Consider the following 18271-nt stretch of genomic DNA (forward strand, 5'->3'; position numbering starts at 1 on the left):
CGGTTATGATTTGTATTTATTAATTCTCTTGTTTAAACTTTAAGTTATACTATTTACCCCCTGAAGATGTAAATCCTACGATTTACGAAACTTGTCGGGAACTATTATTTCAGTATTTTGTATAACTGAATAATAAATGTGGTGTAATCACCGAAATATATCTTTTGAACCAATTAGCCACAGAAGTCTACGCCTGCAAGAATCTTAAGGTCGAAACTATAGAGTTTTCTCTGCACGGGAGGCTGTTGCATGCTTTGACCATGCTGGAAGAGTAGAGATACCTTGGTATCATGTTCACCCCAAAGGGAAGGTCTTCTATCCTAGAAGCTGGGATCGCTTCTTTGAGGAAAGTTCCTCTCAAGCCCCAGCAAAGACCGTTTCTCCTTTCCCACTATCTCCTACCTCGCTTTTACCACAAGTTGGTGCTTGGTAAGACATATATCTCAGTACTGTCCTGAATGGACAGGGCTATCCATTCAGCCGTGAGATCATGGCTTCGACTGCCACCTGACACTCCTACTGCATATTTCTACTCGTGGTGGGCTCGGGGTTCCATCACATAGATGGCTGATCCCACTCATGCAGCTGTCCAGAATCGTGAAGTTAGAACTTCTTCCCTTATCTGCAGAGAGGCTTTCTATAGCCCATTAAAACAAGAAGACTTTAGGCAGGCTAAAGGCTGGTCCCATTATCAAGGTACCTTTAACTGAGTCAGCACCCGCAGATCACAAGAGATGGGCATCTTTGCTGCACTGTTCTGTAGATGGTGCTCCTTTAAAAGTCATATCTGGTGCCTCCCCAGCATGATTAGGTAAGGGATGGCACCAGACTCCTCCCTGGGTTTGAGTATATTGAACTTATCAGGACGAAGATCAATGCCCTGCTTACTCGAGCCCGCACAGCTCAATGGGGTAGTGACGACTCAAACTGTAGGGCTGGCTGCCAGTACAGTGAGACATTGTCTCATATAGTGTTGCTTCAGCACCCATGGGGTCCATGTGTCGAGGCATGATACCGTGGTCTCCATTCTGAACCACTTTAAGAACAAACGCTGGGAGACAGTGGTAGAACCACATTATAGGACTTCCACGGGTTTGTGTAAGCCAGACTTAGTGATTAAAAGCGATGGTGATGTTTGAGTAGTTGATGTCAAATTCGCCCACTTGCCTATAGCCATAATAATAAGGTAAACTATTACAAGAATAACCAAGATCTAGTTAGCAAGATATGGGAGGAGCATGGGGAAATTCCCATGCTCCTCCCATATTACCAGCACCACCATCTCTTTACATGGTGTATGGAGCGCAGATATAAGGACTTAAAACAGCTTGGGCTTATGCAGAACAATATTAAAGTTCTTTCTTTGAGGGCACTACAGGGCACACTGGTGGCATGGCATTGCCACCAGAGAATGACTACAATAATAACTAAAACAGGGCAAAACACTTGTAAAGGCTTAGACCTATATCAAGTCTGGACGTGATATAAGGGTAGTACTGCCCATAACCAGTACAAAGATTTAAAAAAAAAACAAAAACCCAGTGGTGTACCAGAAGGATCAGTGCGTGCTTGGTCCACTGTTATTCAGTCCACACATTAACGATACTGGAAAGGATTTAACAAGCGACATAGAGCTATTTGTTGATGATGCAAAGATATGTAGGATAATCAGGAATGCTGCTGATATGCAGTACTTGCAGAATGATTTGAATACAGTGGTATCTCACTAATCTGAACCTCTTTAGTCCGAACCCTCCAGTAATCCGAACTGCAGTTTGAAAGAAAAAAAGTTTTATTCATTACGTATTATTTTGTGTACTATTATTTTTATTTAATAATTATTATTTTAATTATTATTATTTATTTTATTATTATTACAGTACAGTATTTTTTTCATACTGTCGATTGTACGGTTATACTGGAGGTCTATTTTGATGTATTGTGTGCTCACGTTTGCTTTTTTATACTGTACAGTACGTACTGCATTGCCGGCATGAATCACAAATATACACAAAAAAGAGGAAATTCAAAACATGCATAATTTGGTTATAAACATAAATCCAGATGTCGAAATTTCACAAACAGATGTTACGGAATGGATTACAGGTAGAACCGAAAGTGAATTCGAAATCAAATCAGATGCTGAAATTATAAATATGACGCTACATATTTATGTATTATGTAGAATGATCGTCATCATCATCGTCTTCTAATGAGTAGAAGACGATGAAGAACTCGAAGGAAAAAAAGTAAAACATGGAGAGGCAGCTGATAGTTATAATATGTGTATAGAATGTGCTAAGCAAAATGATACGCCATTCCACAAAATTTTATTGCTAATGCAGCTCCGAGAAGAAGCATTCAAAAAAAAGTTTAGCTTCGAAGAAACAAAAGAAAATCAGTGACAAAGAAATAAAAACCCTTTTTTTGTGTTGAGTACAAGAAAGTGATATTTTTCACTCAAATTAAGTTATGTACTGAACTATGCAATTTTATTAAATCGGAATCCTCAACAATACAGGTACATACAAACTAAATTTTTACTAAAATAAACGTGTGTTATATTAATTTTTTAAGTTTTACATTACAGTACAGTAGCTTTTTTCTATCACTTACTTCATTTATTTACAGAATTAAACTGATGTACCATTAGAATCTAATTATTTTTGTCTCAAACGCTAGTTATTGTTGTCTCGTGGGGGGAATTTGCTAATCCGAACGAGCACGGTTTTTATTAGTTCAGATTACCGAGATTGGTGGGATATTGCTAGAAGAAACTGATGAGGCTAAGGATCTTGGAGTGTTAGTAGACAGAATGTTGAAGTTCAGGAATCATGTAGCAAAGATTTCAAACACAACTCAAAAGATAAGAATGTCATTTTGTCTCTTTACAAGATCTTAATAAGACCTCACTTGGACTACTGTGTGCAGGTCTGGTCTCCTGGTTTCTGTTGTAATTCTGATATAGTGGAGAGAGTGCAAAGGAGAGTGTTAAAATGATATCAGGATTGTGGAATACTGATTATGAAGACAGATTGACAATTTGTAGACTGCAGATACCAGTAACTATGGAGAAAGAGGGGTTATGTGATTGTCGCTTACACACTTCTGAAAGGGACATACAGGATTTCAGTTGACAGAATTTTTCAATTTATGGAGGGTGGGGTAAGAACAAAAGGATATCCTTGGAAGGTGAGAATGAATGCTGATAAGAAGGAAATGAGGACTAGATTTTTCTCTCATAGTGTGGTGCGTGATTGGAATGGATTGATTTTGGATGTTGTGAGTGCAAGCAGTGTGAATGAATTCAAGAGTAAGTATGATAGTTGGTGAGAGTAGTATGCGGCCTCTCTTAATGAGTCCCTGACTCCCTTAAGGTCTCTCTTAATAATAATAATATTATTCCTTTTCCTGATCTGCAAAACTGAAATATAGATCCTTGTTATATTCCTATGATTTCTTAACTGTTTTAAGTGGTCCTGATTCAATTAATCCTGTCAAGGAGACAAACGTACTAGTTGCTGTTCCACAAATTTTCTTAGTCTCAAGTGTTTGTTTTCATAAATCTTACCTGGAACACTCAGTAAAGAAATTCCTCTAATTAATGTGAATGGAATTTACCATTAAAAAAAAATAATGATAAAAAAAAAATTACATTAATGGAACTGGAACAATTTGTAATTTTAAACTGGGTTTGGTAGATGATACAGAAATTTGCAATAAATAGCATAAATGAATGGTTAATATTCTATTCATAGCCTTAAATTTGCTTAATTTCATGTGATAAAAACAAATTTCTTGCAAATGTATGATAATAACAATGGCTGCTTAATGATGCTATGGTTAATGCTCACAAGAATTAACTATCTACAGTTCATAACTAAAATGCTTAAACATGTGCAATGTTTGACTTCAAGAAAAAAAAATGGATGTTTTTTTAACTCAATTTCTTGAAGATTTGATAACAATTGTTAGAGGGCTGTGTTTGGCCTGTACTTATGATACTACATGAATCTGGAGATGTATTTAATTTACTAAAACATACTTCGACATCTCACTATAGGAAACTGGTTTAGTGAACGCAACCATTATAATAAATTACAAAATTCTCAAAGCCACATCGAAGCAATACTAATTTGAAGGAAATTCACTATAACAACTGTGCCAGTGAAGCAAACTGATTGTTTAGTCTACAAGAGTTTGCTACATTGAGAGTCGAATGCAAAGAACTTCTCAATCAATGAAAACCATAGTACTTACCTTAATGTTGCAGTATGGTGTTTTAGCAACAAACTGTACTGAAACTGGAAAGAAATCATTAGGTTTACCACCAGCAGTAAACTCCATTGAGCCACTCTTATTTTCTGATTCAATAACAGGCAACTTCCACTCTAAAATATTTTTTCTGTTATCATAGTGGTATTCTCCTTCACACTCTGAAACGATAGGGGCTCCAGCACCAGATCTGTCCCAAATAATGAACAATCATTTAGTGACTAATAATATTCAATAAAAAATAGTGATATGTTTGTTTTAAATCTGCTAACTGCACTAAACAGGATTAGCACCCATTGATGCGTAATAAACAAACTTCTGAAAATTTAGCGTACTGCTACAACAAATTGTGTGACCACAAAACAAATTTAACAATTTGCAGTAATCTACCATTTTTCAGACCACATTAGGAAAGCAATTTTCCATTCTGATAACTGAGGTGTACTTATGTGGTGTCAATTGACATGCAAGAGTCAGTAAACCGAAGGGTTATTGTTTTGGAGATCAGATAAACAGTAGATTACTATACTACTCTAGTAAAATTTTAATTTTTGTCATTTTCTGTTAATTTTTAGTAACTTTGGCTATTTAGAGAAAGCTAACATGCACACACATCTTAATAAAGTGAACGCCCTCCCTTCATCCAGGGCACACTCCTTACCAGTTTATGCATTATTAGTCAAGAATTTTGGATCATTCTTCTTTCACCAGTCCATGTGCCATTGTTGGATACACTGGTCTGCACATGACATTTCAGATTCTCCTAAAAGATGTTTTGATGGGTAGACATCTGGCAGACTTGCCAATCTTTCTGAAATCATGCCACAATAGCACCTGTAGTATGACATAGCACTGTTGTGCTGAAACAGGCATGTCTTTTTTTTTTTTTTTTTTTTTTTTTTTGAAAAATCATCACAAACCTCAGAAACAATGGATTATCCAGATGTCTTACCTATCCATTAACAGTTCGAGAACATGTTTGGAGTCTGGGCACTTCATGTTGGGGGGGGGGATAATGTGAACATCCATATTCGATCTTTTGGTATCATCAAATTTATTTTCAGCAATTCAATTAGTGTTTGCATATTCATTTCAGTTCATTAAACCATCAGCATACTGATACTGTTAATTAAATTGCACTCATCTTTAACTTTATTTGCACTCATATTGTTAATTAAACTGTATTCACCTGGAATCATTGTCAGATAACATAAGTGTTAATTTCTTTAGGATTTTTATTTAATTATTCCCCTTCTTTATACTAACTGATAAGGGAAACATTTCTTTTCAGATGATATTCTTATTTTGTTACTAAACAAACAAAATGTCTCTTATTTGTTAAAGATTCCAAGCTATTTTAAACCTTGTCTGAATTGTCTGTTTGCTTACTTTGGAAATGGAGTAAAACCAGGTTTAAAATAGCTTGGAATCTTTAACATTTATTATGCCCAAGGTAAAATACTTTCTATAAAAGTGTCTCTCTTAGTTTTCAGGAAAGCTCAACAAAAACAAATGCTTTCATATATAATAAATAATGCACAAAATTCATTAAAATAATTTAATATTCTTATCTGAGACCTCCAAGAAGTCAAGGACTCATTGAGGGAGGCTATACATCACTCAAACCAGCTGTCATACCTTCCCTTAAACTCATTCACACTAGATGCACTCACTACTTAGACAGGCAAACTGTTCCACTCACAGCTCAATGAGAGATAAACTTAGAATTTTTTAGATGCATGCCAACTTGTCCTTTCTCTACCACCCATATAATGAAAAATTTCAACCGATATCCTATAACGTCTCCTCTCAAAAGTTTATAGACTGCTATCATATCATCCCTTCTTTCTTCTGTCTACCAGTATCTGCAGTCCACATATTGTCAATCTGTCCTTGTAATTTATATTTCATAATCCCAATATCATCTTTGTAACTCCTCCAGCCTTTCTATGGAACCAGGAGACCAAATCTGCACACAATCACACACACTAGTCCAGGTGCAGTCATATCGAGGCCTTGCAGAGAGGCAAAACAACTTCTATATCCTTACATGTTAAAGGTCATTTCAACATTGCAATTATTTCTCTGAGTTGCATTTGCAATTTTTGTTATGTGACAATTGAGTTTCTTCAACTTTCTACCCACATAACTCCACGTTCTCTAGCCTCATAAGCTATTCCACCATTATAATATGCTGTTGGATATCACATCATGCCAAAGTACATAATTTTGAACTTACTAACATTGAACTGAAGCATTATTGTTTGGCCACACTTTCAGACTATTCACATCATCCTGTAAAACCTGCATCAGCAGCATCTCTGATTGCCTTGCCTATCTTCGCATCCTCAACAAACAAGTGAAGTTCTCTTTCCTACATCATTAATGTATAGATTAAACAATGGTCTAAGGAGTTCCCTAGGGAAATCCACTGATCAATCTTAAATCTGGCAGATTTACATCCTCCCATACACCACTTTCCAATACCTGTCCATCAGTCACCCACTTATCCAAACCAACAGTTTATATTCAAACCCTATATTTTCTAGTTTACGTAACATGCAGTATTCTATTAAATGCCTTAGCAAAATTCAACAGTACACAGTGCATCCATTCCCTTCATTTAACTCAGCCATAACTTCTCATTAGTAAACCTGTGCTATTCCTTGCTGAGTATAACTGTCTGTCAACCCATTTCTGTATGCAAGTTCTTACCAATTTTTTTAAAATCTTTACAATTACTCCAGAGATACTGATAGGTCAATAGTCAGACACATCACTTGTGCAATGAGATATTCATACATTCTTCCCAATCCTGTGGGGGCTATCCTAAACTAGGATCCGAATTATACAAGCCAGTCAAGGGCATAACCATTTGAGATGAACATTTGTTTAGCACACATGCTGATATCACATTGGGCACAACTGCTGAATTCTTATCCAGGTTATGCAACAGCTCTACAACCTTCTTGTCATGCAATGCTATCTCTTCATCCAATGCAGTGATAGCACTATGTTAATCAACCAGGTTGATAGATATTGGTGAGTGGGCACTCATTATTTCACCTACTTCATCTGCTTCTGACACTGTCTGCATTTAGTAAAGTCATTCTTTCTTTTACTTGCAGCATAATGATAAAATTCTTTTGGGTTACCTTTAGCCTGTGCATCCAATTTCTTTTCATGACATTCCTTACATATCCATTTCACTTCCATTCTATTTGTTCTTTGAACTCTAGGAACACATTCAGATACTGCATTATTTAAGCAAGTTTTCAAAGCTTCTCATGCACTGATATTTTCCCTATTCAACAACTGATACCATAGAACAAAAGTTAGTATTCTCCTGAGTTTGTCATAATTTTCTGGATTTGTAGTTCAGCATATAATCTGTCCTGATTAAAACATTCATATGGTTCACCACTTCCCAAGTCAGTCCAGCATGATCACTGTCATCAACTGGTGGTAAAATAGTGACATCCTTAACTGAGACACCTTCTGATGCTGTGATTAAATCAAACACTTTTCCTTGTATTGCTTCTTTCACATGCTGCTTGAGAAAGTTGTCACACAACAGCTCAAATTCTCCATTCTTATCATTAATTTTTTCTGATACCCAATCAATATTTGGATTACTTAAGTCACTCATAATAAACACTTTTTCACCTGCAATTTAGCAATGCATTTCTTCATCCTGAGCAAATGAATCGCCAGGAGAATTTGAGCTGTTGTCACACAACAGCTCAAATTCTCCATTCTTACCATTAATTGTTTCTGATACCCAATCAATATTTGGATTACTTAAGTCACTCATAATAAACACTTTTTCACCTGCAATTTAGCAATGCATTTCTTCATTGAGCAAATGAACTGCCAGGTTTATAGCAACACCCTATCATATATTTCTTCCAGTTAGTCTCACTTCACACTAGATAGCCTGAAACTCTACAAGGGAAATTACTACTATTACTGCTTTCATGCATTTCTGTTTTAACTGGACTGAAGTCATCTGGTATCATTAGTAGTACTCATTCTCCTCTCGTATCTCTTCTGTCATTTGTTGCTTTGGCAAATTAGTGAAACCTGGTACTCAAGTCAGACGTAACTGAAATCGAGTACAGGGTATTTTCATGAACTCGATTTCAGTTACGTCTGACTTGAGGACCAGGTTTCACTAATGCCAACAATTTTAGGCCTCAACTTATTCACCAAAGCAACAAACTCAAACCGCTTTGTTTGTAATGCTTCTTGGCATTCGTGAACAGACATAGCAAATTACCTCCTCACTTTTTCTTATACTTAAATCTATAGTCCTGTCTGGCACAATTGGGCCAACCCCAATTACATTTCTGATCTATCAGAAATGTAATGACATTATTACCCAAAATCCTTTACAATGCTCACTTGAAATAGCTGGTACCACAGAACAGAAACAAGACAAAATTCAACCAGAAACAAAACAGCTTATGAAGAAACGAAGAGAAATGAAACAATCAATTAACCTATAGAATAAAATTGAATATAAACTGAATTGTGCAAAATGATCAGAAAACGTATTACAGAAGAAATAAGAAAATTCAATTGTAAATTCATACAACAAACAATTGAAAACAACCGTAGTCTCAAAAAAGCCAAACAGCAATTGACGAATAGCAACAAACAGATGGTCGCAGTCAACAACTACAAGACAGGACAATCACCAGAGATAGATATGCTATAGCAAAAAAGAGTTGAATTTTACTCAATATTATATCAGGATGATGAATTAAATGAAGAAGAAGAAGAAGACAACTACGACACAGCTGAAGTACCACAGATTCTACCAGAAGAAGTTATGTGGAGCATCCAAAGCTTGCAAAATGGGGAAAGCTGCAGGTAAGGATGGAGTTATAGCTGAACTTTTAAAAACAGGTGAAGAAATAATCTACAAACTCTTAGCAAAACTATTTACTTTATGCCTGAAAAAAATGATGTACCAACAACATGGAAGAAGGCTACCCTAATTCTGATACATAAAAAAAGTGAATTATAAGACTTGAAGAACTTCCGACCGATCAGTCTACTATCAGTGGTTCACAAAGTGTTTACAAAAGTCTTAACTCATAGGCTTTGTGCGACTCTAGACCTAGCACAACCAAAAGAACAGGCAGGCTTTCGAAGGGGCTTTAGTACAATGGACCATATTCAAGTTGTACAGCAGATTATTGAACAGTGTAACGAATATCAATTACCACTATGTCTTGGTTTTATTGACTATGAGAAAGCCTTTGATTCACTTAAAACTTGTGTAATACTTAAAACATTACGAAACTAACAAGTGAAGGAATCATACATCAGGACTATTAAATCAGCATACACCAATGTCACAGCAGCAATTCATTTCAATGGAAACACAGAGGTATAAGACAGGGTGATACAATACCTCCAAAATTATTCACAGCGTGCCTAGAAGAAATATTCAAACCTTGATTGGGAAGGAAAAGGTCTGAAGATAAACGGAAGATATTTAAGTCATTTACGCTTTGCAGATGACAGTTATCTTTATTTCAACTGCGCATGAATTACAGACTCATATTCATGAACTCCAAATTGCAAGCAAAACAGCTGGCCTAAAGATAAACCTAAAGAAGACCCAAGTTATGTTCAATAGCTATGCCCAACCAGAAATAATAAAAATCAATAATGAGGAAATTAAACAAGTAGATCATTAAATATACTTAGGACAACAGATATCAATGGAACAAAATATCATGACGAAATTAAAAGGCACACGATACTTAGGTGGAAAGCATTTGGAAAATTACATTCAATATTCAAAAGCCAACTACCATTATGCCTGAAGAGAAAAGTTTTTAACCAATGTATTCTTCCTATACTGACATATGGCTGTGAAACATGGACAGTGAATGCAAAGGAAATTCAAAAATTAAGAACAACACAATTCAGTATGGAAAGAAGTATGCTTGGTATCACAAGACTGGATCACAAAAGGAATACATGGATAAGAAATCAAACCAAAGTCTCTGACATCATAGGAAGAGTGAAACAACTGAAGTGGCAATGGGCTGGGCAGATTGCTCGAAGACAAGATCAATGATAGACAAAAGAAGTACTGGATTCCACGAGAGGAAAAACGACCAAGAAGCTGACCTAAATCATAGTGGAATTGATATCAGATATGCAGGAGAGTCATGGACAGACAGTTTTGGAGTAATCTTGGAAAGGCCTTCATCCAGCAGTGGAGTGGATAGACAATGGCTGATAATGATGACACACACACACACACACACACACACACACACACACACACACACACACACACACACACACACACACACACACACACACACACACACACACACACTGGGGGGGTTATGCACCCCCCGGCGCCCAACCCCCCATGTTTCGGACTGGTAGGGCAGTTCTCATTGAATTCTGATGACACAAATTTTGAAGACTCGAAAGGGGAGTTCTTCCCCCCCCCCCAGTCCCAGACTGGTAGGCTGTTTCTCCTTGAATTCTGATGACTCGACACTCAGGGTAGCCCAAGTTTCAAAACGTGACATAAAAAGGCTTATCATTTTATATATATAGGGTAGATATAGGAGATTATGGGATTGTTTAAGGGTTAAAGCCAGAATAACTGGGAGAAATATCTCCACATAGCCTTTAAGGAATATAAAGAATCAACTGGGGCCTTATGTCCAATCCTACAATACAAAGATTACTATAGTGTAGGATCTCACTGTTTTAAACATAAGATGTTACAGTCATGCATTAATAATCAAGGAAAGGAAGGAGTAATAATAGCATTAAGCACCAAACAAAGATAAATTCCTGATTGGAAGGTAATTTCAAATAGAATTATGGGCCAACTTCAAAATGGGGAAATGGATAATGAAACTTATTTGTGTCTATACCCACAGAAAGTTGTCCTAAGGAAGAAGTGAAATATTTCAAGTCATTTGAGAAGGTAACTGACATAAAAGAGAAAAGCTGATCCTTGTTGGAGATCTAAGGAGCAGAGTAGGAAATGAATCCCAACAGACATATAGAAGTTTTAGAGAAAAAGGGCAAGCTAATAATAATGGTAAGTACTTGCTGGATTTCTGTCACTATTTGGACTAGTAATTACTAACCCCATGTTCCAACATAAAGATGTGAACAAATCACATGGAGAGCAGACAAGAGATATATAAAAAAAAACATCATTGACTATATTTAAAGAGAAAATGTTTTATGATTAAAGAATGGAGATAGATATGAATCTGGTGATTTGGATTACAGGGTGGATGATGGACAGATATCAAAGAATGGCTTATGGAGGAGTTGAGTCCAAGAGAAGGCAGGTGACCAGTGCTGTACACAAGGCTTAGTACTTGGTTCTCTGTTGCAATTTGTACATCAATGATTTGATAGGAAATATTCAGTTGTTTCCTGATGATGCTAAACTGGGAAGAGCAATGGTAAATGAAGGTGATGTAGAGATGCAGCAGGAAGACTTAAACAGACTAGTAGTATTGGAAAAGTTAAATGGCTACCTATTTAATGTGGCCAAGTATAAGGTGATGCACTTTGGGAAAACGAGATTGCAAGCTGTGTATTATACTGATGGAACTAAACTGCAAGAAATTAATTATGCAAGGGATTTGGGGACGATGGACAGGTAGTTGAAGTTTAGAGTGCATATTATAAAGTTATCCAAAAGAGAACTTCAGATTATTTGGTTGTTGCAAAACACACTGAGAAGCATGGATAAGGAGATTATTGTTCCCCTGTATAAGGCCACATCTGGACTACATGCAGATCTAACAGCGAATTCCACGGAGATGAAGTCATGGAGAGAATCCAGAGGTGAGGGACAAAGATTGTGGCTGGTCTATGGAATGCCACCTATGAGAAGAGATTGACAGTCTGTGTGCCTTCAAAAATTAGCTGACAGGTGAAAAAGGGGAGACATGACAGAAGCATAAAAGCATAATTCTGGTTAAAGAGGATTTATAGGATTCACACTGAAGATTTTTTTCAGTACATGACAGGAAGGGAGAGAATGTGGGATCACTCATGGAAATTGGGTAAGTGTGTAACTTGCTTGGTGGATGGTGAGTGGGTAGAATGGGTTGCCAAAAAAAAGTGGTTGTGAATGCTTCATCAGAAAGCTTTGCCATATATAAAAGGAGGAAATAAAACTGAATGTATGAATTACAGAGGAATTTCTCTACTAAACGTTCACAATGATATCTGAGAAGAAGCCAAGAAAAATTGTGGACAAGAAACTTGGAGAACAAGCTGGGTTAGACTGACAGGTCAAGATCAGATTTTCACTTTATGACACTTCAAAAATTGTGGGAATGTGACAAGGGACCATACTTAAGTTATGTAAATCTGGAAAAGGAATATGATAAGGTGCCCAGAAAAAAAGCTTCTCAAAACGTTCCAGTTATGTAGGGTAAATGGAACGTTACACATAGCAATATGTAGTCTGATGAAGATTTCAAAGAAAGGAAATCACTTTGAACAGACAAAGAATAGAAAATGTAAAAAGTTTTGAATACCTTGGGAGTTGGATAACAGAAGACAGTAGATCTAATTATGAAATTAAGCACGGAATTAAAAAAGCAGCATTTTCCCAAATATACCACATATTAGGAAACAGAAATCTGAACAAACAGTTAAAAGTAAGAATCCTCAAGACAATGATCTGGAGTGTGGGGACGTATGGATGTGAGTCCTGGATGATCAATAAGGAGATGAGTGACCGACTGAATACATTTCAAATGTGGTGCTTGAGAAAAATGGATTGTATCAGCTGGACTGAAAGAGCGAGCAATGAAGAGATTCTTAAAAGATTCAAAATGAAAAGAGACCATATAGCTAGTATCCAAAGAAGAAAAATAGCGTTTGCAGGACATTTGATGAAGGGTTCTACTGGTGAGCTTCCCAGAATAGTATTGCAATGGATGGTGGAGGGAAAGAGAGGAAGAGGAAGACCCTGACTGCAATGGAAAGACAACATCAAAGATTGGATGGGCAAGAATCTTACAGAAGCAAGAGATAAAGAAGCATGGAAGCGAAAGGCAAGGTGTAAGACAAGGTGTAAGACACCTTGCAAATAAGTGTAAGACAAGGGCATATTATCTCCAGTCTTTTTCATCATCTACATTGATTGCATTATTAAAGACAGTGGCATTAAACCTGATATTAGAATCAAAAATATTAAACTTAGCTCTTTATGTTATACCAGTGATGTACTCCAGTGCAAATCTCTAAACAAATCCAATGCAAGTCTCTAGGATTCTTTAACTAATTTGAATAACAGTTGTAAAAATTTGGCATGAAATTCAACTAATGAAAAGACCACAGTATGAAAATATTCATAAATATAAAAAAACTTCACATGCATTTTCAATGCAAAAAAACTATAGAACAAGTAAAATCTTTCAGCTATTTAAGCATAGTTTTTAGGGAAAATGGCATATTAAATATGGAAATAGAATTAGACAAAGCTGATATGGTTGGAAGTCCAGTGAATAAATTTATATGAAATAAGAGAGAAATTAGCCATAATATTAAACTAGTTGTACAGAAGACAGTGTTCAAGCCAATTTTAACTTAAGGATTGAGAGTGGGTTAAATAAAGCACATAAAGACTAGACTCTACAAATGAGTTCTGAGTAAAATTTGATGACTGAACAATAGCATCATCATGTTAAAAATGAAGTTATTAGGAAGGAATTTGACACTGTTAGCATTTAAGAATATTTGAGTAGGACTAATCTAAGGTGTCACTTAAACAGAACAGAAAAGGAAAAGTTAACAAATTAGGTGTTTGAATGTCACAAAAAAAAAAAAAAAAAAAAAAGACCCAGAGAAGACCAAATTGGGAAAAAATGTTGACAGGAGATTGTAAACTTAATCATGGAGTACTGTTAGAGTATTCCGTAACTCCCCCCCACCCTTGAGAGTACATATCAGGAAATTGATGATGATATATGTTATGGTTACATTATTAATATCTTCAAATTGATTTGAGATATTCGTACAGTCATTAAACAGAATGGGAGATGAAAGGATAGTGATCCAAGTGTTTCATGACAAGATGGCAGGAAAAGACCTAGAGGAAGTCCAAAATCTAGGTGAACTGATGCAGTAAGAAGTATCCTAGAATTAAATAAGGTTTAACAATAGTGTACTACTGTCAAATTTTGAGAAAAAAAAAATGTTGATAAGAGATTAATATTGATGTAAATTTAATCATTCAGTACTCTTAGTATGCTGTACACAACTTGCATTGTATCAGGAATTTGATGATTATAAGTGGTCTTACCTTCTGAATTATGTAGCATAATTAGCAGTGTAAAACTTTTATACTCCATAATTGCACATTTTTGATTAAATATCAATATTTTAGCTGTCTTTCCATGTTTATGATGACTTTTCCCATCTCTAAATATCGGCATGTCCTACTTATTGAATTACTTTTGAATATTTGATAAAAACCATTCTGTCACTGCTTTTCTCATTTAATAATACTTTGAAGAATGCAGAATACGTCTATCATCAGGTTTTGTCTCTTATCTCTAATTCCTTTTATAGTACTCCTCTCTCCATTTCTAAGTCTTTTCAACAGCCTCCAGAAATTCTTTCAGGACACCTGCTAACTTAATTGCTAAGAAACTTACAATACACTTCTTTTCAAGGACAGGCTCTAATGAGTAATGTAGAATTCTGATTTTTTATCCTCATGTCACTGTATGCCACCATGGAATCAATCAAGGTTTTCTTGAGTATAGTTTTAATCTCAAACTTTCTTAATGCTACTTCAGACAAAGATTATTAAAAACGTATTCATAAGAATAAATAATTTTTATTAAATTTTTTTTTTTAAAGTTTAGACTCCCTATGGTATTGTGTTTCATAGACAAGTAACCCAGTTTGTTTGCTTACACTTGGATAAATCAATAATATAATTTCTTGGCATCTTTAAACCATGTTAGCAAGTGACACTTCATTGTTTGAATAATAGTTCTATTAAAAACAAAAAATATTTAACGTGGATGGCTCCTACCCATAAAACTTAATGAAACTAGTACGTTATTCTTGTACCCTCAGGTGGATTATGGATTTTTTTTCTTTTTTTTTTTAAATTATTATTTTTATGCATTTCTTTTATTTTTTTATAATTTCATTTTATTTATTTTTCCAAATCCAGAAATCCTGCCCATAGAAACCAAAGAAGTAAAGGCACCGAAGGTAATAGATGTGCAAAATATAAAGTGTGTAAATACAAAGATTTAAAATGACACTTTATATTTTGCATATTCATTGTTAACTTTACTGCAATTACCAGACTTTTCGTAAGTCACACAGTCTTCCTCTTTCCTCAACCTTATGGCTGTTGGGATAGCAATATACTACTTTACTAGGGAACAATGATTAAGGAACAAAGTAGTTTCCTGTTGCCTTCCTTGCCCTACAGTAAGTATTTATGTCTGTAGATGTGTGCATTCATAGGACTGGTTTGATTATTTTTAGGCATGAAAAACCCAAGTTTCTGGGAGAAAAAAAATCCTCTACTCTGTATGAGACCAGCTAACTCACTTTTAGTTGAAAAGACTTAATAATTTAATTTCTTGGCTTGCTTGAATTTAAAAATTAAATTCTATCATTGTTTTTGTCACATTTCATGCACGTCATTACTATCATTGTTTTTTGTTGTTTCAAGCATGTCATTAATTTTTGTCATTGTTCACAATGACAAAAATGCTTAAGAACCACATGCTAAAGCAAATTAAAGGAATTAAACTTACGGTACTGGAATGGAGATTAGCACATCATTTAGTTCCAGATTATCCTGTTCAAGTTCATATTCTATGTTGACATCACATCCACCACTTCCATTTTCTGAAGGCCAACAGTTTACTGAAAGAGAGAATCTGTTAACTCTTTCATAGGAAATACTTTTACAGAGAAAATACTACATTAACTTGTATAACACCAACACAGACATTAAGTTTCTTCATGTTTAAAAATAAATTTTAACAAAAGGTTAGAATGGTATTTGGAAGGAAGCAACCTATTATTCAAGGAAAAATCCATCAAAACTCACTAGTTAAACAACATGAACCACTAAATTAGAACTCAGTAATGAATACATCATTAGTTACTTTACCTTTTGTATAATGCAAGATAATCAAAAACAAATGCATTGAATTTCTGTTTGGGCATGAAGTTTCCATCCATTGATAAGGATTCAGCTTCAATGTGCTTCAAGGCTGAACAAGTGAATCATCAAGTATATTGATCCTTATTTTTTACTCTCAACTGGCTTTTGTCAAGAATCCCCAATCTTCTTTTACTGCTTATACCAAAGCCCAAAACAGCTGCAAGGAAGGCATTAACATATCCAAAAGTGATTTTGAAAGAATCAAAAGCAAGAAACTTGGTATCATGTCTAAATGGTAGCCAAGACTTCTGGTCTCTTGGCAAAACAACTAGTCAAAGTTTGCCCAACATTTTCTCCATTCCTGTTGCACCCAGATGGCTCTACTGCAACATCATTCAGAGAAAAAAGATATTCTGGCTTCATACTCAACTTCAAATGCATATATAGCTGATTTTGATAATGCTTCCCAACCATTCCAAATGATCAATACTCAATGCTCTTTCTGTCCTTTCACCAGTCCAAATTAGACATCAAATTACCTGTGATTGTACTGAAGGTTTGTTCTCCAGAACTGACTCCTGTCCTGTGTCACCATTTCATGCACTCTTATTTCAGTGGTATCCAGAACTCACAGCCTGGGAACTGACCTATGTTCAACACATTCCCAGGAAGGGTGATAAATCTCTATAATCAAACTACCACCCAATCTCTCTTACCTTTTTTTTGAGAACCATCAATCCCAACTGCTACATTACCTTGAAGGCCCAAAAAATAACCACCAATATAGATTCCACTACTGCTGTTCAGAAGATATGTCACCTCCAATGCTTTTGACAGAGTCGTACAACAGGTCTATTAAATAAGCATCCGTCATTTGATCAGTTCCATGCAAATGGGTTGCAACTTTCTGAATAGACACAGATTACATGTAATGTAATCTGCTTTCTTATTTTTTACCCACTTCCTTCTGTATAACAACAACCTACTCCAGCTGACAGCCAACCCAATATGCGGTTCCACAGAGCATCAACATCTACTACCCTCAATTATGATCTCCAAGCAATTCTTTAACAGGATTCAGATAATCTTATAAATTTCAGTGCCAACAAAACATAGTTCTAACTTATTTCTCACAAACAATAACTTTTTTCTTCCAGTATTACCTCTGACAATACTCAAATCTCTAGACAAGATGAGATTTTACTTCTTGGAATTACCTTCACATCAAGGTCTCTCTTGGCCCATGATAAATGTTTAATGAAGTGAAACAGTACTAGGAAACAATTAATAATAGTATTTAATGCTTCTAGTATTTCATTTCAGTTATAGATCTCAGTTATTGGAAGCATTAAGTACTATTTTTAATCATTTCCTCCATGAAACTTTTATTATAAGTTTTTCTCAGCATTTAAGCCTTAACAAATGCCTCTCCCTGGGCATAAACTCAGTACAATCATTCTCTCCTCTGCATTAAAAAAAAAAAGTTTTCACTCAAGGCATTGCTTTACCTCTGAATAACCATTAACCTTATACATATCCACTCAATTATTGAGCATAAAAGCTTTAACCCGCTGTTAACTGTTTATATCTGGCTGACAAGTTGTGTTCATTGCTGTGGACAACATCTGCCAGGACAAGATGATTTCATCTGCAGTATACATTCATTATGACATTTCTTGGAAAGCTTTTAGTCTTCTGCAGTGCAGCCTCCAAATCCAACAACTGCTGCTCTCCATGTACGACTATGTGCCTGATTCCATGATACTATTGAACTTATACAACCTCATTATACATGTAATTTGAATGTATGTTTATTTTCTCATGGAAGTA

The 18271-nt window shown here is 35.4% G+C and overlaps 1 protein-coding gene across 1 annotated transcript in view; it reads right to left on the bottom strand.

The window, feature by feature from the left end:
• The window catches only part of deltaCOP (coatomer subunit delta), a 165896-nt gene that overhangs the window by 24739 nt on the left and 122886 nt on the right, over positions 1 to 18271 (bottom strand). Inside the window, exons 10-11 of the mRNA XM_090412650.1 lie at positions 16086 to 16197; positions 4261 to 4465 (exon numbers count right to left, since the gene is read on the bottom strand). Coding sequence (XP_090268776.1) covers positions 4261 to 4465; positions 16086 to 16197 — 317 coding nt within the window. The remainder of the gene's footprint in view (positions 1 to 4260; positions 4466 to 16085; positions 16198 to 18271) is intronic.

The sequence above is a fragment of the Typopeltis vanoorti genome, chromosome 23, assembly GCF_054136105.1.
Source record: "Typopeltis vanoorti isolate ZY-2024b chromosome 23, IOZ_Tvanoo_1.0, whole genome shotgun sequence".
Classification (NCBI taxonomy): domain Eukaryota; kingdom Metazoa; phylum Arthropoda; class Arachnida; order Uropygi; family Thelyphonidae; genus Typopeltis; species Typopeltis vanoorti.